At 39.4% G+C, this 26,083-nt stretch overlaps 1 protein-coding gene across 2 annotated transcripts in view; it reads left to right on the top strand.

Annotated features, from left to right (window-relative positions):
- The window catches only part of CHD2 (chromodomain helicase DNA binding protein 2), a 123,062-nt gene that overhangs the window by 73,347 nt on the left and 23,632 nt on the right, over window positions 1-26,083 (top strand). For both annotated transcript variants that reach the window (XM_037832959.1, XM_037832960.1), the window contains exons 23-33: window positions 412-508; window positions 931-1,023; window positions 5,050-5,220; window positions 6,137-6,312; window positions 10,185-10,226; window positions 11,531-11,670; window positions 21,295-21,433; window positions 21,628-21,778; window positions 22,911-23,033; window positions 24,313-24,441; window positions 25,409-25,549. In XM_037832959.1, the coding sequence (XP_037688887.1) occupies window positions 412-508; window positions 931-1,023; window positions 5,050-5,220; window positions 6,137-6,312; window positions 10,185-10,226; window positions 11,531-11,670; window positions 21,295-21,433; window positions 21,628-21,778; window positions 22,911-23,033; window positions 24,313-24,441; window positions 25,409-25,549 (1,402 nt within the window). The remainder of the gene's footprint in view (window positions 1-411; window positions 509-930; window positions 1,024-5,049; window positions 5,221-6,136; window positions 6,313-10,184; window positions 10,227-11,530; window positions 11,671-21,294; window positions 21,434-21,627; window positions 21,779-22,910; window positions 23,034-24,312; window positions 24,442-25,408; window positions 25,550-26,083) is intronic.

The raw sequence follows: 26,083 nt of genomic DNA, 5'->3' as shown, positions 1-26,083 counted from the left end.
AATGTTCCACTCAAGAAGAACCTAGATAAGAAAAGCTTGTTTCTTTTGTTTGGAAGTGAGGGAGTTGAAAATTCCTACTGAACAATACCTTTCTTAGTCAATGCACAAAGTGAACGTTGAGTACAGCTCTCATCTCTCATGTTGGCTGATTATCTTTCTTGGTTAGTTGTGTAATAGATGAGCCAACGGGAAAATAATTGGTTTTAACCTTGTCTTGTGAAATGACAGGGTTTATCACTACAGACTTATCTCTGGATAAAAAAATGAAGTATTCAGGACATCATTTTTCTTGGGGAAGAATTTATATTTTGACCAATACTTTGATCAAAAGAAGGTACATATTTGGAAGTAGAACTCCTTAGAGGTGATTTAACATTTCTAAGAGATTGCAACTACATTTTACTTCTGCAGTTCAAATCCTTTTAATAAAGAAGAGCTGACAGCAATTTTGAAATTTGGAGCAGAGGATCTCTTCAAAGAACTTGAAGGGGAGGAGTCAGAGCCTCAGGTAAATACCAATAAGGAAAAAATGGGTTTTGGAAAGTATCATCTGTGAGTATCTAAATTTTTCTGGATAGCAAATTCTGAATCTCTTAAAGGCTCTTATGAATAAAGAGTAATTACTGGAAGGATGTAGTTGTTTTTTTAACTATATTTTATTTTATTAAATAGGAAAGAATAAGTAAAGTATATGAGGATTCTGTCTTTTTTTATTCCAGTTTTATTTATTTTCCTGTGTTTTCTGAAATTTTACTTTGTCATTTGTATAAAAATAATTTGAAACTTTATATATAAAAGATATATAATGGAGACTATAAAAGAAAATGGAATATCAGAAAAGAGAGCTAGTTTATTTGTACCAACCATTTTCAGTGAACGCTGATCACTTATTGCCTTTTCACCATATTTTTGTTGCTTTTGATCTTTTAGGAAATGGATATAGATGAAATTTTGCGCTTGGCTGAAACCAGAGAGAATGAAGTGTCAACAAGTGCAACAGATGAGCTTTTGTCACAATTTAAGGTATGAAAATTTTTGTAGGAGAGGGCCCTCAGCATTGAAACATTAATAAATAATAACTAATCTCTGAGCAGTCTTTTTTTTTTAACTTTTTTTATTATGAAATAACTTTAAACTTACGGGAAAGTTGCAAAAATTATATAAAAACAATGCATGGAATTCCAACCTCCTACCACCCAGATACCCAGATTTACCAGGTTTTAGCATTTTGCCACATTTGTTATATCATTATATCCCTCTATTTATCTATTTTCTAAACATTTGGGAGTAGGTTACCGACATCATGCTCTTCTAACATTTAACACTTTCATGTACATTTTCTAAGAACAAGTACACTCATGTAACCACATTAAGTACAGCTATCAGGTTCAAGAAATTTAACATTGACATGAAGCATACAGTCTATAGTCCAATTTTTTCAGTTGTCCTAATGATGTCCAAATAATGGACATTTTTTGCTCCATTTTTAGTTCCAGTCTAGGATCATGTATTGCATTTAATTGTTGTTGTCTCTTTAGTTTCCCTCCCTCCCTCTCTGTTTTTAAATTGTGGTAACATATATACACCATAAAATTTCCCATCTCATCCCCAGCTAAGCATATGATTCAATGGCATTAATCACATTCACAGTGTTGTTGCTTCCATCCTTTCGTCCATTACCAAAACCTGTCACCCCAAACAGTTCGTAAGTGCTTTCTTTATGTTAGGTACTCTGCTTTTCCCTTTACCTGAATAGACTTATATCCTAAATATTCTTCTTTGAGTTGCAAGTACACTGTGAGTATAAATGCTACAGTTCTGCCCATGAAGGTAACCACTGGTCATTCTGCCCAGAGTTAATTATGTAGTAGAAAAGAAGTTGGTAAAGAGGACTGAGAAGTGGAGTAGGTGGCAAGCCAGGATAGTGCTGCTCTCCTGGAAGTGAGGAGGGCTGTGTGGGAGAGACTTTAATAGAATCACTTGCCAAAGCGAGGTCAAAAAGGTTTAATGAAAACACAAGGTGATAATTAGGAAACTATTGGTGACTTGGAAGGAATGGTTTCATTTTCTTTTTTTGTAGGGAGATAAAGGGTGGTCATTGGTTTCTGATGTAATAGAAATTTAAATGGCAGCAGGACTGAATGCAGAAGAACACCAGGTGAATAGGAGGTGGCAAAACTGTATGTATAGACAGGGAAAGTAATTCTTGGAGATGAAAAGGCCAAGCAAAGCAAGGTTTTGAAAGTTGTTACCATGTATCTGGGTGGAGAAAAGAACTTTAGACTTGGGAGATATTGAAGGTGCTAAGGAAAGGAGGAAAATTTGAAGGCACATTGCCCTAGAGGAGACTGGAGAGGGATATGTTGACATGTTCAAGTCTTAATCTTTGTTCCTGTGGGTATGAAGCCATTTGTAAATAGAACCTTTTGAAGATATTATTATTAGTTAAGGTGTAGCCAAACTTTATCAGGGTGGGTCTTAATCCATATGACTGGAGGCTTTAAAAAGAGAGGAAATTTGGGTGCAGTCAGTCAGAAGAAGCCAGAGAAGAAAGAGAAATAACCCTGTCGTGGAGAACTGCCATCACCAGAACACCACTGATCCCAGAAAAAAGCATAGCTTTGTCAACATCTTGATTTTGGATTTCTGGCTTTCAAAACTGTGAAACAGTAATGGTTGTTGTTGAAGGCAACCCATTGTGTGGTATTTGTCATAGCAGCTCTGGAGAACTAAAATGGTATATAATTAGATGTAAAGGTGGAGGAATAGACTTTTGAAAGAAAAACGGAAGTACACATTAGGAAAGAGGAGGTGGAGAGGAATGGTGTTTGAGTCAGTTGGTAACTTTAATTGCTACTAAAGTAAGTGAAGTGTTTGTTGTGGTAGAAAAGGTTTAGTAGAACAGCCCTGGATGATGGTGGGAGTTATGCTGAGGAATTTGACAGGGAGTTGGCTGAATTTAAATAATATGGCTTTGCAGTGGAACAGTCAGTGGGGTCAAATAATATTCTCCAGCAATACATGATCTCTGAGAAATTAGATCAATTGGCAGTCCCACCTGGGATTGGCTTGGGAGGCATAGGAGAGTCTATCATTAGAATGCAGGGAAAAGTGGGTGAAGTGTTTGGAAGGAAGAGCAGTATTATGTGACGAGGTCTGAGGATGGCCATGCGTGGAAGTTGTTTGATTGGGAGGACGAGGAAGGTGTTGAATGGGTCAAAAGAGCTAGAGGATCAGTGTTAATGTATCTGAGGATGCAGAGGGTGGAATGGAGAAGGACAAAGGTGAATTATTAATGTTTCAAGTGGATTCTATTTGTATGATTACTGCTTCCTTCTTAGTAATCTTCATAATGGTGTCTTGGTAAGGATATTTTATGATTATTTATGTATAAAAACTTCTAGGTATTATAGGTTAATGAAAAGTGGTCAGCAAATTAGTGGTCACTCTTGACTTTCTAAAGCCCTTTTGGCCTTTATGCTTTAGCACCTGTGCAAGTATTTAATCAATGGTAGGTGCTGCTTACCTTAGGGGCTCTTTATTTGTAGAGTTCTTGAACTGAACCACCTTTATTTAAAAACAAACAAACAAACAAACAAAATACTGATTTAACTTGGAAACACAACAAACGTTTTTTGAGATAATTTAAGATGATCATTTTCTTAATAATAACCATTGTTTGTGTAACTCTTAACTGGATTTCAAGCACTGTTTTATGTTTTATATATAGATAATATATATATAAGCTAAGTAGTTTATTTAATTTGACAGTGACTATTATTATGTAGTCGATGTTATTATTTTCATTTACAGATGAGGAAACTGAGGCACAGGGAGCCTAAGTAAATTTCCTAAGGTCACACACAAGTGGTGGAGATGTGATTACATCATAAAATGGCAGGTGGTCTGCCCTCCAGATTCTGGCCCTTAATCACTACACTGTTTTTGGAAAAGTTGAGTTCCCACCTGCATGTAGTACTAACATACATGCATATTTGTGTCATTTTTATCTGGCTGTTATAAAAATCAGACTGAAAGTAATTACAAACAGTGCGTAATTGATTAGATGATTCATTTTATAAAACAGAAAAATATTATGTTTTCAAACTCAGGGATTACAACTCTGATTTGTCTTGGAGTTTTAAAAAATTGTCCTCATGAAGATCACATTTCCTTATTGAAAATTAAAGAGTTAGCTTTGACCAAATTTCATCAAGTTCTGACTTGACTTCTCATCAGCTCCAAAAGCCTTTTGTAGCCTTTTGGCTAGGTGGGAATGAATATAAAGAGTGTGGAGCCCAGGCCTGGGGCCTGCCCACCACTGCTTGGAGGTTGTCCAGCGTTGGTGGATATATCTGTGTAGTCATAGTCTGGGTCTTTGAAATGCAGATGGTTTTCTTTCTGGGATACATTTTGTTTTAGTACATTTATTCAGATATTAAATAATATTTGATATGAAATGCAGAATATTCTACTTCTTAAAAATTTTCTGCTTTTTATGTTCTCATTTTCATTCCTAAGACTACAGAGCCTTTTGGAACATATGAACTTATTACATTACCTTTTGCTTTTATACTTTTGGTAGAAATGAATATGGCAACTAGTTGGCTAAAAGATAGCAAGTATTTTGAGTTAATGCATTTTTTTCAAATGTGCTCTGTTTAATTGTGGTTTATAATTTATGGAAATGTGAATTCCTCCTGGATTAGAATGGGGTATTTGGCCTTTTTAAAATCTAAATAAAATTTTCCAGTTAGTATCATGTTTATTAGAAAACATGTAATTTAATAATAAGACTCAAGACAATTTATATTGTTCTTTTTCTCTACTTTTTAGTAAAATTGCTGGTGAACTTGAAGTTTTAGCAAGTTAATTTGGGGTGGATTAGTAGAAAATTATCTACTTAAGTAATAACACAAGAATCTTATTTTTCATGTTGCTTAATCATACTTATATTTTATAAACACTAAATGAACTGGTATGTTTACAGATGGTGCTAAGGAAATTGGGAAATGTAAGTCAGACATTGGATTGTCCTTTTGTTTTAAGGTTGCCAATTTTGCAACGATGGAAGATGAGGAAGAGCTGGACGAGCGTCCTCACAAGGATTGGGATGAAATCATTCCAGAAGAGCAAAGGAAAAAAGTAGAGGAGGAAGAGCGGCAGAAGGAGCTGGAAGAAATTTATATGCTGCCTCGAATTCGGAGTTCCACTAAAAAGGTGATTGAAATGAAAGAAATGAAAGTGCTTCTTATGTGATGAAAGCTATGGAAATGCTGCATATTCAAGGAAGAGGCCTTGTGTTGCTGTTCTGGAGGGCTCCAGGACAGTGATCCTGTAGGAAACCTTGCAGAGGAAAATGGAAAAGTGCACAGGTCCCACGAGCACACCCAGGAGACATTTGGTCTTTGCAGATTGACTGTTGGTGAAATGGCTGAACTGAATCTGAATTTGATGGAAGCTTTAATTTTGCCTTTGAGATTGGAACCAGTAATACTAATAATTTGATACTAATAGGCACTGCCTTCTACCTTCAGAGTCAAACTTTTTGTGTTCGTAGTACTTGTTATAAATGCTTAGTAAAAGATTATATAATAACTATAAACAAGGAACAAACACAGCTTACAAAAGTTGTCACATGGACTGTCTAATTTGATTTTTGCAACAACATTGAAATAGATAGAACAAGTTTTGTTGTTACCCAGTTTGTTAGCGATAACAGACTCAGATTTGTCCAAGACCATAGTAAATTAGTATTAGCTATTAGCTACCATTTATTGAGCGCTTACTATGTTCCTGGCATAATTCTAAGTGCTTTTACATTTGTTGAAAACTGTTTTAGATACTGTTATCCTCTTTTTATACATAAAGCAAAGGCACAAAGAAGTGGAGTTAGTTGGCCAAGGAAGTAAATACGAACCTAGAATCCACATATTCTTATCCCAGTTCACTTACTCCATTACAGTACATCTTTGTTCATTACATGCTATTTCCCCTTTATTTGTTAAAGGAAAACCGTTGTGTGTTATAATGGGGAGTTCTGAGTACCAAAGAATTAAGGTGGGCTTCTCTTAGTCTCTAGGTCTATAGGTCTCTTGGACTTGGCATTTGCTACAGTGTGACTTTTCTTTTTTAGGCTCAGACAAATGACAGTGACTCTGACACTGAGTCTAAGAGGCAGGCTCAGAGGTCGTCTGCCTCTGAGAGTGAGACAGATGACTCTGATGATGACAAGAAGCCAAAACGTAGAGGGCGCCCCCGAAGTGTGCGGAAAGACCTTGTGGAAGGATTTACTGATGCAGAGATCCGAAGGTTGGTGGCGACTGATGTTTGGACTGGATTCCTAGCAGTTAGGACAGGGTAGGCAGAGGCTAACACCTACAAAAAAGGCAAGAGAAGCTGAGTCATTCCCCAAATCTCCAGGATGCTTTTTCCTTCTCTAAGGTTTTCCTCAGTTCAGATCTCTCTTGTTTGTTGCTCATCTCTTCTTATTCTCGTTTGTTCTTTGTTTTTCAGAACGTTTGCACAAAGAAAGTTCAGCTAGAGTAAAAGAGACAATTGAGATAAATTTGGGCTGACATACATACAAACATTTATAACAAAATACAATTATAAGAGATTAAAATCATACAGATAAGGCTACCCTCACAACCACCCCACCTCAGTCCACTCAGCAGAGTTAGGGCCAATATCAGTTTGATTTGGTTCAATAGTGGTATACAAAACATACATTGTTCTTCAGCTTGCTTTTTTCACTTAGTCAGTTTTAGACAGTACTTATTACACATTTGTTAGTGTATGGTTCATACCCTTTTGCCTGCCCTGCATCCCTGCTAGAGGGATCTAAAATTGCTGTTTTCATACCATTTCCTCACCTAGTTCTATGTTTTTGTTTTTGTTTTTTTGTTTTTTTGAAGCCTGAAGAAAATAGAAAGTGTGAAAGTAGTTAACTTTGTGGCCCAGTCCATTTTATAATTATATCAAATATTCCTTTAACGTCAATATATTTGAAACCTTGAAATTTTTATTTCCCCCTACGTTACATCTGTTGTTCTTTCTTTGTTTAATTTATTATGGAAAAATATATAGACAAATATTGACAGAATAGAATGACACCTCTCCTCTCACTGCTTATCACTCAGTCTTAACAATTTTCAGTTTTCGGCCAATCTTGTTTCATATATACTTTGCCTCCTATCTACACCTACCCCCAGGATTAGAAGAAAGTGTATTCTGCTGTTGTTTGACGTGTTCTGCTGTTGTTTGGAGTGTTCGATGGGTATTTGTTAGGTCTAGTTGGTTTAGTGATATTCAAGCCTTCTGTTTCCTTGCTGAACTTCTGCCTAGTTGTTTTATCCATTATTGACAGTGGGATGTTGAAGTTTCCAACTATTATTGATGACTTCTCCATCTTTTCCCTTCAATTCTGTCAGTTTTTGGTTCAGGTACTTTGGGGCTCTATCATTAGGTCCATATATTTTATAATTATGTCTTCCTGATGGTTTAATCCTTTTTAGCATCATAAAACGTGTGTCTTAAAGTCTAAATTTGTCTTAAAGTCTAATTTGTCTGGTATTTGTATAGCCAGTCCAACTCTATTTTGGGGATTGGTTGGTATCTTTTTCTATCCATTCTTTTTCTTTCTCTTCTTTTTTTTTTTTATAATTCAATTTTATTAGATGCAGTCATACAAAGCGTGTACAATTGATTGTTCACAGTACCATCATAAAGTTGTGCGTCCGTCACCAGAATCAATTTTTGAACCTTTTCATTACCACACACAAAAAAGTAATAAGAATAAACATTAAAGTGAAAAAGAACAATTAAAATAAAAAAGAACACTGGTTGCCTTTTTTTTTTTGCCCCCATGTTTTCTCATCCATCCATTCTCTTTCACCATCTTTTTGCCTCTGAATCTAACTTGTGTCTCTTGTAGGCAGCATATAGCTGGATCATATTTTCTTTTTAATGTATTCTTGCCAAACTCTTCCTTTGACTGAAGTATTTAATGCATTTATTTTTGATGTAATGTAATATAATTTAATGCAATTACATTTACATTAAAATTACAAATAAGGTAGGATTTACACCTGCATCTTATTTGTTTTTTGTATGTCTTTTGAATTTTTTTCCTTTATTCTTCCATCACTGCCTTCTTGTTGTTTCTCATACTGTGGTTTTAAAGTATTCTTAATGGTTGCCCTTGAAATTACAAAAGACATCTTTAACTTAAAACCATTTAGTTTGGATTAATACCATGTTAATTTCAATGGTGTACAAAAACTGCTCCAATATAGCTCTGTTTCCTCCCCACCTTCTTTATGCTATTGTCATACAAATTATATGTGCACATTTTATAAACCCACGAACACAGTTTTATAATTATGGTTTTGTGCAGTTGTCGTTTTAGATAGATCGGAGAAGTAAAGAGCTGCAAACAAAAATACAGTTATGTACTGTCTTTACATTAACTTACAAGCCCTTTACGAGTGCTTTTTATTTATTCATGTGGATCTGAGTTACTACTGTCTAGTGTCCTTCATTTCTCTCTGACTGATACTCTTCAGTATTTCTTTTAGGGAAGGACTGACAGCTGGCGCTGAATTCTCTTGGTGTTTGTTTATCTGAGAATGTCTTAATTTGTCCTTCATTTCTGTGGGATAGCTTTGCTGGATATAAAATGCTTGGTTGACAGTCATTTTATTTCTGTACTTTGAATATGTCACATTTCTTGTGACCTCCCTGGGTTCTGATGAGTGGTCAGCCTTTAATCTTATTGAGTATGACTTGCTTTTCTCTTTCTGCTTTCAAGATTCTGTCTTTGTCTTTTGATAGTGTGAATATGATGTGAATAGGCATGGATCTCTACATTTATCCTCCTTGGAATTTGTTAAGCTTCTTTGATTTGCAGATTAATGTTTTTCATCAGATTTGGGACATTTGGGGCCATTATGTCTAAAAATATCCTCTCTGTTCTCCTTCTGGGATTCCTATTATGTGTATGGTGTTACATTTGATGGTATTCTGCATCAGTTTTTGTTCAGCTTTTGTTAGCCCCAGCTAGTAATATCTCAGGCAGTTGTGATGTTAAACATTTGCTGCTGATTGTTTTTGACCAATGAACCTCTTGACATACAGTAAGCTCTGAATCAGTTCAAATAAGGACAAGCCTTGGGAAAGGAGCTTTTCAGTGAGGTATTAGAAGGGACAGATATTCACAGTTCTCTAGGGTTGGGGCTGTTGGGGAAACTCCAAACTGGTTTATCCCTCCTCGAATGGCTACTGTGCTGCTGTTTGCACAGTACTGTATTTGCAAAGGTGTTGGTTTTCAAGGCTGTTTGGAGTTGAGAAGAGATGGGAATAAGGCAAGTTAAACAGAAAACTAGCTGTTCTTAATGAAGTTCAGCTGCTTTTCTTGAATAAATGCTTTTCAGATTGCTGCAAACATTTGGTTAATTGCCAGAGTATTGACAAAATTAATTTTGATCATTTTTGTTAGTGTTCTTATTGCTTTTATAGAGGAATGGATTTTTATAGGTTCTTACTCTGTTATTTTGGAAATACTTTCCCCTTCAGTATTATTTATGCCAGAGCTTTCCAAAGCCTCTTTTTTTTTCATAGTGCCTTTTTTAAATGCAATTTTATTGAGATACATTCACATACCGTACAGTCACTCATAATGTACAGTCTGTTGTTCACAGTATCATCATATAATTGTTCATTCATCATCACAATCTCTGTTTTGAACATTTCCATTACTCCAAGAAATAAAAATGAAAATAAGAATAAAAATGAAAATGAAAGTATGAAAGAACACCCTAAAACATCTCTTACCCCTCTCCCCTATTATTCATTTACTTTTATGTCCCCCTTTTTTGTACTCATCTGTCCATACACCAGATAAAGGGAGTGTGAGTCCACAATGTTTTCATAATCACAGTCACACCGTATAAGCTATATAGTTGTGTAATTGTGTTCCGAAGCCTCTTAATGAATATCTTATTTCCCAGTTGACCCATTTCAGAGACATATAATATTCATTCATGCAGTCACTATTGCAAAGATTGGACCCAGTCTATTTTTGGCAGTTTATGTGTCTCTTATGTCATCACTGGATATATTGTCATCAACACAGCTGATGTTGCTCCCTGTTTTTTAATGTATTTTATTGGTCATATTCTTAGGTTCATCAAGGCATATAAGAAGTTTGGTCTTCCTCTTGAACGGTAAGCTCAATATTAATTTCTTATTAGCCTCTTTTATACTTCTATTATGTAATTTTTTATTTTTTTGGTAATATTTTCCATTTATTCCTAATGCCAGGAAGACTCGCCAACCCCCCTCCCCCCGGAAACCTTTTTTTACAGACATTTAATAATTGGGTGCCAACATGTACATGTTGGAGGAGTGACAAAGATGATAAGGAATTTTACCTTAGTGGGGGAGATGAAGCAAATACATTCAAAACTATAGTATAAAGAAATAGTTGTCAGAAAAGATGTTCAGATAACTCGGAGGAATAAATGTAGTTACTGTTTATATTCCAGTTCTTAGATTTAGTAATGTGCAGGGTAAGGGCTTTTTGTGATTTTATCTTCTGTTAACTTAATAGGGCTGTCATGAGGATTAAATGCAAAGAGCTTATAATGCTTTGCCAAAAATAACTTTCGAAAAAGGTTAGCTGTTGTTATTATTCTACAGGTGTTCACAAAATGAATCCAGAAGTTGGATTTTAACAGAAGCCTCTATTTCAATTAGTTTGGCATTTTTCTTTGTACAAAGTCAGCAGTCCACCCTCTAAATAATAATACCAACTTGAAGAAAATATCAGGTTCCCTTCTCTTACTGCTGATTAACTTTTGGTGTTAATGCAAACTCTCAGCCTTTGTGTTTGTTTTGGCCTGTCCATTTTGAAGAGGATATAAAGTGAGATGTAAGCCACAGAGAAACTAGGAAAGTCAGGTGCATCTTTCTGGCACTGTTACTGACCTCCCAAGGGTAGAATGCCTGTTTCTGAGCCAGTTAAAATAAAAACCAACATGGTATAGAAAACTGGACCTGGGACCTTTTGGTGGCCAGATTTCTAGACATTAAGGCCTTCACGCGCTCTGTATGACTTGGAGATCAACAAAACATATTGTAGAAGTAACTGCTTTGCTTCCAGGAAGATGGCAATGGAGAGAAAGGAGGATGAGCACAAAGAAGCAAACTAGTGCAAAAAAGTCTTCAGGCACTTTACTGGCTACCATTATCAAAAATTCATTAATTTTATAAAGTTAGTTGAGCCCTTTCCCCTGTACTGGTTGCTCTATTTTGTGGAATATTTGAAGTACATATCTTTTTGATGTAAAAGGAATACTTTAGCCTTTAGTCACTGTTCTTGTTAGAGCCTTGGAATGACCAGTAAAGGAAAGCTGAGAAAAGTGTCTTTGTAGAAGCAAGCATAGATGAGACCTGGTGGTTTATCTTTTGTGATATTAAATAACTTGGCAAAGGGCCTTGAAGTGTCTCCATATTTATCCTTCCTCAGGCTGGAGTGCATTGCACGAGATGCTGAGCTGGTGGATAAATCTGTGGCAGATCTGAAACGTCTGGGTGAACTGATTCACAACAGCTGCGTGTCAGCAATGCAGGAATATGAAGAACAGCTGAAAGAAACTGCCAGCGAGGGTAAGTCAAGTCTGCTTTCAGTGATTCTCCAAAACCTGGTGCTTGTGTGCTGGGATTTCTATTGCTAAAGGGTTTTTTTTAGAGAAACAGACTTGTGTTTCATGCATCTCTAATGCTTTGAGGTGTGTATTCTGACCTTCCTTTATGTGAGCTCATTGTTGTAAAATCTCAAAGATCTATTCACAAATAAAGTTGATTTGCAGAAGGTGTAGAGTGAAGATAAAATGAAATGATTTCTTTTAAAAGTTTAAATTGGGTTGAATAATATAAAGAGGTGAGTGGGCAAAGTCAAGTAGATACATCTGTATTTGGACTGCAGATGAGAGGGGCATTGTGGACCATAAGCATCACTAATAATCTTGGATATTGATACACATATTGCTATGTTGTGATATACTTAAAGGATCTGGAGAATTAATTGGAGTAAATATTATATTGGATGAATATTGTAAACATTTACAGTGAGGTTTTCATGGGACTAAATTTGTTGTAATTGGATTTGACCTGTAGTGTGTTTTCTCTCACCAGAATGTGTTTCTGCCTGTCCTATGTGGTTTCTCTCTGAAAATGGGAGGTGTGGAGATGCTTGTGAAGAGAGAGCTCTGAAGTAGTTATTGATAAAGGACACCCTCATAGTGAACCTCAAACGGGGATGTTGTCATTTCAGTTCACAGGGCTATGGTTTATCTGTGCCGTTTTCCCCATACTCTTGTCAGTCTTCACTATGCTAAGTAAGTCTGTTCTAAGGAGGCTCTTTTGAGTTGTGGTTTAAGGGTTCAGGCTCTGGAGGCAGCCAATTACCTGAAATCTTGGTTCTGCCCTTTCCTGGCTACAGGACCTTGGGCAAGTTATATCCCTTCAACAGTCTCATTTGCAAAATGAAGTGAGAGTTACCTACCTTAGAGGGTTAGGATGGTTGATTGAATATGACCATGCATGTAAAGTGCTTAGCATGGTGTCTGGCTTGCAGTGTTAGCTTTTATTAAGTAATGAATGATGTGAGTACTCATTCTCTGGAATTATCTTTTTAAAGACTTTATTGAAGTTTATAGAATTAAAAAACGTTTGGATCTAGTCACAACTTTTAAAAAATATGTTTTCTTTTTTTTGTGAAAGAAACTTAAGTAACAAGTGGTTTGGGCAATGACCTCACTATAACATTTTACAAGCACCCTGATAACACCCAAAGTAAACTTTAGTTTACAATGCTTTTCTTCTTACTACTTTGAATAAGTAATGCATTCATATGGCTCAAAAATGGAAAACACATAACTATTGTTTCTGATCTTTTTCCAGAAATTTAAAAATAATTATTGTTTTGTGAAACACATGATTCACAAAATGTATAGTCTTCCTCCTTAATACAATGCAGTGCAACATGCTGATCTGCACCTTACATTTTCCGTCTCACTGTATATTTTGTAGATATTTTCTTACAACATTCTTCCCAACACCCCTCTATTTTCTATCCATGTTTACATTTTGGATCTGGCTGGTTGCTTCCTCCTGGTGTTATTTAACTTGTTTCCCCTATACCTGTATTTCCTGTAAACTGGTATTTAGTTGTATTCTGAGTCTAGGCTGAGATTTCCAAGTCAAATGTAAGATTATTGATATCTCTTTGTCTTTGTTCCTAAAGATGGAAACCTAATTAATTATTTTCTTTATCCAACCTTTGGATACATATGTATCCAATATATATATAAATTTTCAAATAACACCATCAACGTTACTGTTAAAAACAAGACTCGAGAATGTGAAGTTCTATTTCTTTGCATTTCTTTTAGTTTTTTGAATACATACCACTAGCAATATGCAGTCAAAATAGTTGTGTTTTACAATCATTTGAAGTCATTCCTTCCCCTGCATGGTTATGCCACCAACTTAATAAATGGTCAGGTTTATTAGTTTTTTGTTTATTTTCAGTTTTTAAGACTTGCTTTTCTCTTTTTGTTTTAATTTTTTTTTTTAATATGTAAATATATGGTCCAAAGTCAAAACTTTAAAACAGGGTACATTTGGAGGCTCTTGCTTTCTTCCTTGTCCCCCAACCTTGTTCTTTTCCTCCGCCAAAGGTAACCATTTCTGTAAGTTTTGGGTGTATCCTTCCACTGTTTCTTTTACAAAAATGAAAACTCTTTGTGTGTGTGTGTGTGTGTGTGTATTTCCCCTTTTTCTTAGAAGGTAAAACTGTGTTCTCCGTTCTGTACCTCGTTATTTTCGTACCTGAAGATCACTCCATATCATGTAATAGAGGCCATCCTTCCTCCTTTTACAAATGCTCAGGATTCCGCTGTGTTCACCGATGTGGTTATTTATTCATAACTTACTGTCCCCTAGTAATGGATATTTGGGATTTTTCAGTCTTTTGCCATCACAAATAAATCCGCAATGAATAAATAGCCTAATGAATATGCCATTTTGCCATTTCCTATCCTGCCAGCATGTCTTTGTTGATACAGTTCTAAAAGCAGGAATTGCTGGGTTATGGAGAAAAAGCATATATAATTTGGTTAGGCATTGTCAGATTCTCCTCTGTAAGTCTGGTACCACCACCAGCAATGTATGTTGTTACCTGTTTCTAAGTCTCACGAACAGAATGCATTGTCAAATGTTTAGATTTTTTGACATTCTGAGAGGGGAGAAATGGTATTTCAGTTTTGTTTTGATGAGCAAGGTTATGCATCTTTTCTAAGGGCCCTTTGCATTTTGTTTTCTGTGAACTGTCTATTCATATTTTTTTTGCCCATTTTTTATTGAGCTACTAGTCTTTTTCTTAGTTTTTTTGGAGCTCTTGATATGATTTTATGTGAATTTTATCCTGTAGTCGGTCATTTGTCTTTTTACTTTGTGGTTTTTTTATGCAGGGAATTAAAAAAAAAAATTAGAGTCCAGTTTATCAGTCTCTTAACCTATTGCTTATGGTTGAATCAGTTAGAAACACTATGCTTCTAGGATATAAAGGAATTCACCTGTGAATTTTTTTTCTCCTTGTACCTCTATGATTTCATTTTTTACTTTTAGATCTCTGATTCACTTGGACTTCATTCTATTTTAGCCACTTTTATCTTTTTTATATAGCAGTTTTATTTGTCTTAACACCACTTGTTAAAAATGACTCATTCTTTTCCAAATCCCCACTGATTGTTTTTCTTTTTTATTTTACCTTTATAATTTTATGTGATAATCATTGTTCTAGTTTGCTAATGCTGCTCAAATGCAAAACACCAGAGATGGATTGGCTTTTATAAAAAGGGGGTTTATTTGGCTACACAGTTACAGTCTTAAGGCCATAAAGTGTCCAGGGTAACACATCAGTAATCGGGTACCTTCACTGGAGGATGGCCAATAGCGTCCAGAAAACCTCTGTTAGCTGGGAAGGCATGTGGCTGGCGTCTGCTCCAAAGTTCCGGTTTCAAAATGGCTTTCTCCCAGGATGTTCCTCTCTAGGCTGCAGTTCCTCAAAAATGTCACTTTTAGTTGCACTTGGGATATTTGTCCTCTTGCAGCTTTTCTGGAGCAAGAGTCTGCTTTCAACGGGCATCTTTCAACGTGGGGCCCCTGGAATTAAAAGTCCTCTCCATGCAGCGGTCCAGTGAAACCACCCGCTCGCCCGGACGCCTCTCCAGCTCCCCTTCTCCTCGCCTGCAAAGTAAGGGCCGCCTCTCCCTCGCCGCCCCGCGGAGCCGCCCCTCCCTCGCCGCTCCACGTCTGGAGCCGCCCCTCCCACGCCGCTCCGCGCCCGGGCCGCTCTTCCTTTCCCGCGTTAACCTAACTTTTACCCCCGACTACCTTTCGTCTTCTCTTCCTATATCCCCCACATTCCTCCTAACACTCTTCCTCCAGTAGCTTTCCCTCTTCCCCTCCATTACTTTGCTGTGGTCCTCTGTGTCTTTGTTTCGTTGTTTAGCGTGGTGTGCCTCTTTGCAACCGCCCCCCCCCCCAAACTGCTCTCACTACTGGAGGCTCCTGCCTTCCATTCTCACCATCTCCTTCGGCCTCGCTGCCACAGTTTACCTCATTTTCTTTACTCAATAATCAACCCCCCTTTTTTCTCTTTTCTCACTCCGCTATGGGTAATCGTCTATCTGCACGCCAAGCACCCCAAGTTCGCGCTCTGGCGGGTCTCCTAGACACACATCGCTGTAAAGTGTCTGTCCGGCAGCTGCAGGTATACTGGGACCTCCTGCTGCCCTTTAACCCATGGCTCACCACTTGCCGTCTTTGGGACCCTGTTACTTATGATCGCCTTATTGATCGGGTCACCAACGCCATGGAACATGAGAGCAAGCGCTTCCCTCCCGGCTTGCTCCCCACCTTAATAACCGTCCGCTCCTGCCTTCAAGGCTCCCTCCCCCCTGATCGAGGCCCCATTAAATCCAAGGAGGCCCTATCAACCCAGCCAACAGATTCAGACAGCGATACTAATGTAGACCACGATTCGGACACAGAATCCTTAGTCGAGCAAATTAACAACGCGCTCGAAGTCGCCCCCCTAAAACAAAGCAATACTAAGCCTCGCCAAGATGGCGAACTTCCTCCTTCTTCTACCATCGAGGGGAGGAAGTGCTCCGGCGATGACGTCAGCCCTAAGCTGGGCCGGAAACCGCATGCGCTTTACCCCGCCCTTTCACAGGGCGGAGTTAGTCCGCCATCTTATGCCTTGGGCCCCACCCTTTCACAGGGCGGAGCTAGTCCACCATCCTATGCCTTAGCCACTCCCACCGCGCCGCCGTCTTGCGACGCTTGGGGCCTCCCACTTCCGCCTCCCCCTCCGGCGAGCTCCCCCTCGGAGCCGCTACCGGCAGCTGCCGCCGCTCCTCCCACCCTGCCGACTAACAACCCCTGGCTGCCTTCTACACCTCAAGGCAACCCTTGGGGCAACGCTCCCCCTACCCCCACTCCCGCGCCAAGCCCTCTGCAAGCGCGTCCTCCTTTCTCTCGTGCCTTTCGCTGCTTTCCTCTTAACCTTACCCCCACACCACAGAAACCGTATGACTGGTATCCCATTGACTCTAATACTATTAAGCAGCTTCGCAGGGCCGTCAAGGAGGACGGGTTGGGTAGCCCATACGCTTCCCAAATACTGCAGGATCTCGGCATGGACTTTTGCATCCCCCAAGACTGGGCCTCGCTTGCCCGTTCCATTCTTAACCCCGGCCAGTTTATTGATTGGCGTGCTCACTTCCAGGCGGAAGCAGCTAAGCAAAGTGAGCAAGACGCAGCCACTGGAGTCTATCATCCCCCCGAAGCCTATTTAGGCACGGGAGCATTTCTAAATGCGTCTGCTTATATTAATGTCCCTGCCACCTTCTGGACTATCCTCAGAGGCATCGCCTTACGCGCGTTTGCCAACTGCTCTGCCCGTCGACCTGACAGCTTTACCAAGCTCCTCCAGGAGCCAAACGAACCTTTCGCCACCTTCGTATCCAGAGTCGAAGAAACCTGCGCTAGAAAAGTTAGCAACCCCCAAGCCCAGCTAGCTCTCACCCGAGAACTCATTCTAGAAGGGGCTAACCCCCTCTGTAAGCAAGCCATTCTCCCCTTGAGGGAAAAAAGTCTAGATGACTGGGTTCTCGCCTGCAGCGCCTTTGACCCAGCTGCCGCGTCCCTAGCCCAGGCTGTCTCTGGCGCTGTCACTGCCGCCTTAGCCGCCACCACCGGTTGTTTTAAGTGCGGGCAGAGCGGTCATTTTGCCCGGGAGTGCCCCAATGCAGAAGTCAACCGCCCGTCTTTCATGCAGCGTAATGGGCGCCCCCCTCCCACTCCTTGCCCACGCTGCCAGCGTGGCTATCACTGGGCGCGAGATTGCAAGAGCAGCCCCAGAGATCTTAGCAAGGATAGCTTAAAAAACCACTGCTATCCCTGGTGCCCTGATAGCAGTCAGCGCCAGGGCACTGAGCAAGCTTTAAACTCCAAACGGGGCAAGCCTCAGCCCCACCCCTAAGAGGCAGCGTGCCGGCCGGTTCTAATAAAACTAATCACTTCACCGGCAGTAAAACGCTTCTCTGGACAGTCCCTATCACCCCAGAAAAGCCTACTCGTAAGTTAAGAATAGAGGGGCAATGGTACACGGGCACGCTCGATTCAGGGGCAGAGGTCTCTTGCATGCCCGCTCAGTATGCCACCATGTGCATGGTTCTCGATGGTCCCTCAGTAGTGGGAGCCACCGGTACCTCTACTTCTCTTCAGGCCATGAGACCCATTAAGTGGGAGGATGAAGAGGGCCACTCAGGCACCTTCCGCCCGTTATTTCTACACACCATAGACCAAATTTTATGGGGCCGTGACATCCTCGCCGCCTCTGGGGCAGTGCTTACCACGCAGCCCCCCCAATAATGTGCGCCACTGCTCGTTTAACACCTCCAGCGCCCGTTCCTCTGCAGTGGGATACTGAGGAACCTATATGGGTAGAGCAGTGGCCCCTTCCCACGCACAAATTAGTTGCACTCCAAGCCCTTGTATACCTTACCTTAAAGTGGGCCCCTACAGGGTGCAAACTCCCTACAGTTAACTGGCTCGGCCAAGAAAGTGAGGGATCCTGCACACATCTTAATCTTACAGTGCAGCTCCCCACTGATCCCTCCTGGTTACTCGGTCAAACTTGGGGCTTCAGAATCTATGAGAAAGGAGCCGACCGAGGATCACTTATTCTCATAAAAAAGGAGGCTGTAAGCCAACCATGCCAAAATACTGCATTAAAAACACCCTCTGGCATAGGTCCCAACCAAGTCCTTAACCCCCTTTTTCCACAGCCTTCCAGCCGCACCTCAAGTACAAGCAGCGCATCCGGAAACCGCACCTCAGCTACAAACAGCGCATCGCCAACCCCACCACCCCAACCTTTTCTGCCCCCCTCTCGTTACTCCTCTCCCCTCCTCGGCCTTATCCAAGCAGCCTTCACCTCAGTGAATTCCTCCAACCCTAATCTTACCTCCTCTTGTTGGCTTTGCCTCTCCACTTCCTCCCCCCTGTATGAGCCAGTTGCCTCCAACCTCTCCTTTTCAGAAAACACAGAGGACAGCCCCTCGGAATGTAATTGGAATACCTCTGCCGTCCCCCTAACCTTTCATTCAGTCTCCTTTACAGGAAAGTGCATCCGCCCTCGCTCAAGTAACTCTCCCAACCTCACAGCTTGCGCCGACTACTCATCTCCCAGCAGCTCTGCAAAATTTCTCATTCCTCATAACTCCTCTCAATGGCTCTGCTCCTCTACAGGACTTACCCCCTGCCTTAACGTGCAAACCCTCAATACAACTAATGAAACTTGCCTCCTAATTGTCCTTATCCCTAGGGTCCTATACCACAGCGAGGAAGACTTCTTCCTCCGCCTGGAAAGAACTGCAGCCCCTGCTCCACTGCAAAAGCGAGAGCCCATCACCGTCCTCACGATTGCCTCCCTCCTAGGTCTTGCAGGCGCTGGCACCGGAATCGCTGCATTAGCCAGTCAAGGCTCCGCCCTAACTCACCTCCGGGCGGCTGTTGACGAGGACATTCGTCACCTACAAAACGCTATTTCCCATCTTAAAAATTCTGTCAATTCCCTCTCTGAGGTAGTGCTCCAAGGCTGTAGCTCCTCTTCAAAACATCACTCACAGCTGCACTGCACTGAGTTCCTTCTCTTTGAGTCAGCTCATTTATATGGCTCCACTGATCAAGGCCCACCCTGAATGGGGCCACGCCTCCATGCAAATATCCCATCAGTTATCATCTACAGTTGGGTGGGGCGCATCTCCATGCAAACAACCTAATCCAAACATTCCAACTTAATCCCCACTATTATGTCTGCCCCACAAGATTGCATCAAAGAATATGGCTTTCTCTGGGGGACATAATACATTCAAACCGGCACAGTCATCTACCAGATTTTCATCCACATTGACTGCCTGTAGGTTTTTGAAAGTGGTGTCAGGTACACAGGACCCAATATATAAAGCCTATGTGGGGAATCTTCATCCTTGTTACGTTTTCTGGGCAACCTACATGGATATGACTTGGGACATTCCTTAGTCTTTTGGCCCAGACAGCTTTGTTAAGCCTGGTGTTGATGCGCACCCCTCGTGTTCCATCTCCTTCATGGCATATTTCTGGATTTCTTTTGAGTTCTCAAGGGGCATCCTTCTTGAAGCCCACTCCGTGGATGTGCTTGTGAATGTTGATGATGTACTGCTTGGTTCCCACCTCGCTGACGGCAGAATGGCCCTTCTTCTTGTTGTCTCCCTTATAATGCTGGGGCCAGGTTGGAAAAGAAAACTGTGAAGGATTGTGAGAGAGCCTTTCTAAGAGCTGAATAATCCATTTATAGATATACTGTAATTGATTCCTTAGTCTCCTAGTGATAGACTTTAGCATTCCAGTCTTTTGCTTTACAGTCTTGTAGTAAGTAAGCTTGTATGCATGCCATTTTGCATGTGCGAATATATCCATTAGAATAAATACCCAGAATTGGAATTGGCAGATATTATCAAATTTTGCAGTTCACACTCTCACCAGCAGTGTAGGAGAATGTCTCTTTCCACTTAGTTTTACCCACAAAATGTTCTCAAACTTTTGAATTTTCCCTACTTGATAGGTTAAAAATGGCTTGTATGTGGTTATAATTTGCATTTCTCTTTTGAGTGAGGTGGAGCGTTTTTCATATGTCTGGGAACCATGTGTATTTCCTTTTCTGTGAATTGTCTCTTCTATCCTTTGCCCATTTTTGTTTTGAAACTTTTCTATTTTACAGATGAGTGAGGAATCAGAGACTCACTTCTCATACCTAGAAGTGAGGGGTTAAAGGGAGAGGGGGTAGTTTGTGCAGATTTGGGAATAAATTCCGGGTTTCTGATTTGCAGAGCAGTGCTTTTTGCATTTTGCCACGTTCTCTTCCAGCTGTCATCAGTGCTGTTGGGATAGAATTTGTAAGTGAACAGCTAGTGGATTAGATAAGAATCCCTAAATAGCTGTTTACAAAAATTGTTTATAAGATGGGGCATTTCATTTAGTTGAATATTAAAAACAAATCCTTTCTCAGTCTCTGAGCCATCTTTCCTCTCACAAGTGGCATTATCTTGTGGATTGCAACTTTGACTCTTAGGTTAGCATGACTAAGTTTCATTTCTTCTTCCTGGATAATTTTGATTTGAAACTTAGGCTAGGGTATCTTTTTCATGCCATCCTTTTTCATCATTTCACATGTGTTAGATATTGATTTGATCTCTTTTTTAATAGAGATGTTGTGAACATCAAGTAATGGTTCATTTTTAAAACCCTTGAGTTTTTTGATGTCTGCTAATGTAATGGTTAGGAATACAAAAGAAAAAATGTCAGCATTAATAGTACACTTTTAGAACCCTATTTAGTATATTAATTTTAGTACCAAAATATTATAAAACAAACAAGTTTAAAATACAGTTAGAAACATCAGTGGATTAAAAGAATTCTAAATCTTAAAAAATCTAATTGTTCAGAGGTTATCTACAAATACGAAGAAAATATTTTCTTTTATAAATTATATCTTTGAAGTAACAATAAGCTGGGGATATATGTTGAGGAAATACAGAGTTCAGAGTTCGGTAATATATTTTTTGTGGAACTTTTGTGAACTTTCATTTTATCTAATGTGAAATTGATGTACCTCAGGGAAAGGACCAGGGAAAAGGAGAGGCCCAACAATCAAGATATCTGGTGTTCAGGTTAATGTAAAATCCATTATCCAACATGAGGAAGAGTTTGAGATGCTCCATAAATCTATCCCTGTGGACCCTGAAGAAAAAAAAAAGTGAGTGTATTATGTGCATATGTGTGGGTGGGTTTTCCCATAAGAAAACAGATTTGAAGTTAATTATATAGTGCTTTCATTGTCTTTTCTTTAACATGTCAGAACACTTTGTCCATGGTTAAGCGAATTTGTGTTCGTTTCCGTATCAGAAAGGCCCCCCTTCTGATGTTCTTCTGGTTTTAAAATCCTTTTAGATACTGCTTAACCTGTCGTGTCAAAGCTGCACATTTTGATGTAGAGTGGGGAGTGGAAGACGATTCTCGCCTGTTGCTGGGAATTTATGAACATGGTTATGGAAATTGGGAGTTAATTAAAACAGATCCAGAGCTTAAATTAACTGACAAAGTAAGTAACTTTGTGATACTAGAGATTTCTAGAAGATTTGTTGTACAGTATCTTCATATTGGTTAATCATTTTTAACTGTTTTTGGTGGAAAACAAATTGGAAATTAGTACAATATTAAATTCCTGGGATTTCTTGATCCTTGGAAACATTACCATCTCTAATGGGCTGTGGCAGTTTCATAGATGAAGATCAAGGGGGAAACAATAGGTGAAATTTTTGGGAAACTGCAGGAAGAGGAATCTTAAAATTCTGATTTTATAATAGGCCAAATCTCATTACAACAAATGCCAGGGTAGACTTTTTAATAATAAAAACATTTCTTGGCCATAATTGTTGGCCCTCTGTTTAAATTTGAACTGTCATTTCATTTGTACTTGGAAAGAAAGAATGAGCCATACCTTGGTATTTTTGTAATGGATTGAAACATTGGCTGCACTTCTCCCACAAAATTGAGCCTCCCACCCAATCAATTGCAAATCAGACTTACCGAATAAGGATATAGTTAGAGCTGTAAGTGAGGAAAGATGACAGGTTCAAATCTTAGTAGGATTCATTCCATCTTGTGCTCCTGGCAGGGATTTTCCTGGCATCTCTGATAGTGCTGACCCCATGTGGGTTTTTAGAGGGTGATAGCACCCTGCCAAAAGCACTGAAATCAATTCCAGCCTGGAATGAGAGGCCCAGTTATGATAGCAGGGAACAGATCATGTCCTGGCATAGCTCAGTGCTCTCCAGCAATGCTCTAAGAAGCATTTTAAATCTAAAATGAAGCTTTAACCTAGCTCCAGGGATTCCCTGCTCCTGGAAGGAGGAAATCCACGACGGCTGGGATGCTCTAGCAGATGAAGTCAACAAGCCCCTCCTACCTGAGTTGTTCTACCCTGTTAACAGCACAGGTAGGAGCCAGTGGGAGAGCTGGATTTCTCCATCCCATTTTGTAAAATGAGAACGGCTCATAAGGGATTTTTCAGTGATTGGGAGCCATGGACATGAGATAGGATCTGAGGCTTTATATCTTGGGTGGTTGGGGAGGGAAAGAACTGTGCTCAGAACTTTGTTGTCGCTGTTTATGCTGATCCACTAACTTGGATGTGGGTGGTGGCGGGTGCTTCTCTCCCTTTCCTGTTGAAGATTCTGCCTGTGGAGACAGATAAAAAGCCTCAGGGGAAGCAGCTGCAGACCCGAGCGGACTATTTGCTGAAGCTGCTCAGGAAGGGTCTGGAGAAGAAAGGGTCCATGAAAGGTGGGGAAGAGGTGAGTGTGACTGCCATGTGGGCATTCTTCAGGGGGCTGAGGCTCTGTCCTGTAGAGTTAGGTGGGAAAAGAGATGCCCACTCCAGGCACTACACGGTGTTAGGCATCTTCTGATGGTCAGGAGTTGCCTTTGAGGTTCCAGTAATGATTGTTTTGATTGATAATAGAAATTTTCATTTAATAATTGACCTAAAAGTCTTGGTAACTTTTATAAAAACCTGTTCTCCTCATATATTGCTTCAAAGTAGTTTTCATTTCCTTTCAGTGCCAGTAATCCAGATGTACTGTTCCTTTTTCTTTAAGCTACTTCCTCAATTTTGGAACATGGTTCTGGTTACTATATTGAATACCACTGGTTTGCCCATTATATCCAACTCTGGATTACTTGTAATAATGGGTCCCAGGAATAAAATAATTGGAATCCACGGTTAATTCAGAAACTGGACTTCTGTTATTATGCACCTTAATTGCCCAGTGAAAACTACCAACTAAGTTGATTAACTCATTTGAGCTTTATCTTCTTTTATTCCCACAACTTATCATTTCATTATGAAACACTCAAAATTCGGGTCTGGAAAGATGGGTAGTCACAGGAGATAATAGTTGCAGCTTGCATCAACAGCCTGTGTGTATGCATGTTCCTCAAGTGCTCTTATAGCTATGCTATTTGCATTTATTTCCCTTTATTATAAGCAAAGCAAATTATATAAAATAAAAAAAACTCACCATAATCCTCATGTGTCCTTTTTTAAATTACTGTATTTATATTTGACTGTGTAGATATTCAAACCCTATTTTTACATATAACTTACTTCCAGGTTTTTTATGTTACTATTATTGCTGGCATGACTATATGTATTTTTGTACATATGACATTCTTCTGTCCTTTGATTTTTATCTTTATGGTAAATTCCCCCAGAATGCAATCCATAGGTTCAAGGATATTGTTATTTTTATATAGTATATGAAAAAATTTAAACTGTGTGTGAGGGAGATGTATATGGGAACTCTGTACTTTCTGCATGCTTTTTCTGTAAACCTACAACTTTTGCAATTAAAAACACAGAAATATATTTGAGTACATTTGCATCCACGTGTTTAAGGACTACACAGTTCCTTATTTTTCAGGGACAATTGGTTGCACTCCTTTGATTTCCCCTGACTTTTCTTGTGTGTATTAGAAGGCTGTTTTCTGCTTCAAAGAATCAGAACATTATGTGGTCATGCTTTTTGGAGACTTGATTTATTGTTTTATCCATCATTTTCCTTCCCTTTCTAGGTCAAATTAAAGAAGCGGAAGCCTCGAATAAAGAAAGAGAACAAAGCACCCAGGCTGAAAGATGAACATGGAATTGAGTTTTCATCTCCTAGACACTCAGATAATCCATCTGAAGAGGGGGAAGTAAAGGTATGGGACAGGATTTCAATTGAGGGCTGTTTTTTTTTTAGCTGCATCTATTCCGCCACCTGATACAGTGTGACATAATTTAAAACATTTGAAATGTTTATATATGGAGAGTGCATAAAATGAAAATAAAATATATATGTCTTTGTTTTACCTATCAGAGAGGAATACAGTTGTTCTTTTAAGTCAGCAATTGCAAATTCATAGATAATGGAAGTAAATGAAGGGAACCACATGAGTTTTAATGATAAATGGCCATTGCCTGTCAGCCTCATTGTTGGGAATGACAGGGAGTGGTTGGGACTGTGGTTAATCAGAGAGCTCACACTTAAAGGGGGCAGCTGCTATGCAGCTCAGTTAATTTTTGGACCAAACAAAACTCATCTGTGGGTGGGTTTGGCCCAAGGGCTGCCAGCTTGTAACCTCTGGTCTAGGCAAAGTGAAAAAGTAAGTTGTTATCACTCAATTATATTTTGTGTTTTATTGAGTGACAACTTTTGGAATTTTATATTGTTTACTCTGAAAGGGTAATTATTAGTACTTTGAGACTAGCTCCAAGAGGAGCAGTAGGAGGTACAGCACTAGCATGGATTTGAGTCATACAGGCATGAATTCAAATACTAGCAACCCTACCAATTACCAGTTGATTTTTTACAAATATAATCTCTTTGGTCCTTAATTTTTTCCATTTATAGAATGGAAATGCTAATGTCTATGTCAGAGTGTTGCTATAAGAATGGAACAGGGGATATAAGTAAAGAGCACCTGCCTTTACAGGGTTAACTAATTATTGCTCAAGATTTTAGAATTGTGTGAGTGCTTTTAAGGTATGTGCTTGAAAAAAAAGCTTCTAAGTATAGATGCACTGATGAACCATCTGGGGGCAGTGTTGCTTTTTCTAGAAAGGAAACCAGTAAATCTATACTTTGTGACAAAAGCGCATAACCCTGGGAACCTATTTGTTTTTTAGGATGATGGCTTAGAAAAAAGCCCAACGAAAAAGAAACAGAAGAAGAAAGAGAACAAGGAGAATAAGGAAAAACAAATGAGTTCTAGGAAAGACAAAGAAGGGGACAAAGAAAGGAAGAAGTCAAAAGATAAGAAAGAGAAGGTATTGATATCATTTTACTTACTAAGATATCCACAGGTTTCCAAATTCCCTTTTAGGATTTGGAAATAGAATGGGGTTTGAGGTCCCTGAAACAGTTGTCTTTAAAGTATTTATCTAAGAAACAAGGGTGGGGCTGCAGGAGGGATGCCTCCTCCTCTTTCAGAGAGAGGGGAACATGCAACTTTGGGATGTTCTTTAATATAGAAGGTCTTGATCTTTCATTACATATTTCAGAGGGCATGTTTGAATGAGATTGGACAGGTGAGGGAAATCTGGTAACTACCTGAAACATTTCTTCAGATTCATGGTAGAAGAGCATAATCTATAGATCAGTTTGAATGTTTGAAAGGTTTAGGATTTAAAACAATTGAGAGTTAAGCTTTCATAGTAGAAATGGATGAAAAGCCCTGCTATTAATCTTTACATCAGGGTTTTATGAAGTTTATTCTAAACTACAGAATTCTGGTACAGTGTTGCACAGATACTTGCCAACTTCTGAAAAAAAAATTTAACAAATAATTCTTAACATTATTA

Source organism: Choloepus didactylus, chromosome 4 (genome assembly GCF_015220235.1).
Source record: "Choloepus didactylus isolate mChoDid1 chromosome 4, mChoDid1.pri, whole genome shotgun sequence".
NCBI classification, from domain to species: domain Eukaryota; kingdom Metazoa; phylum Chordata; class Mammalia; order Pilosa; family Megalonychidae; genus Choloepus; species Choloepus didactylus.
Note: the sequence above shows the minus strand (reverse complement) of the source record. Positions and strands in the feature narration are given on the sequence as shown.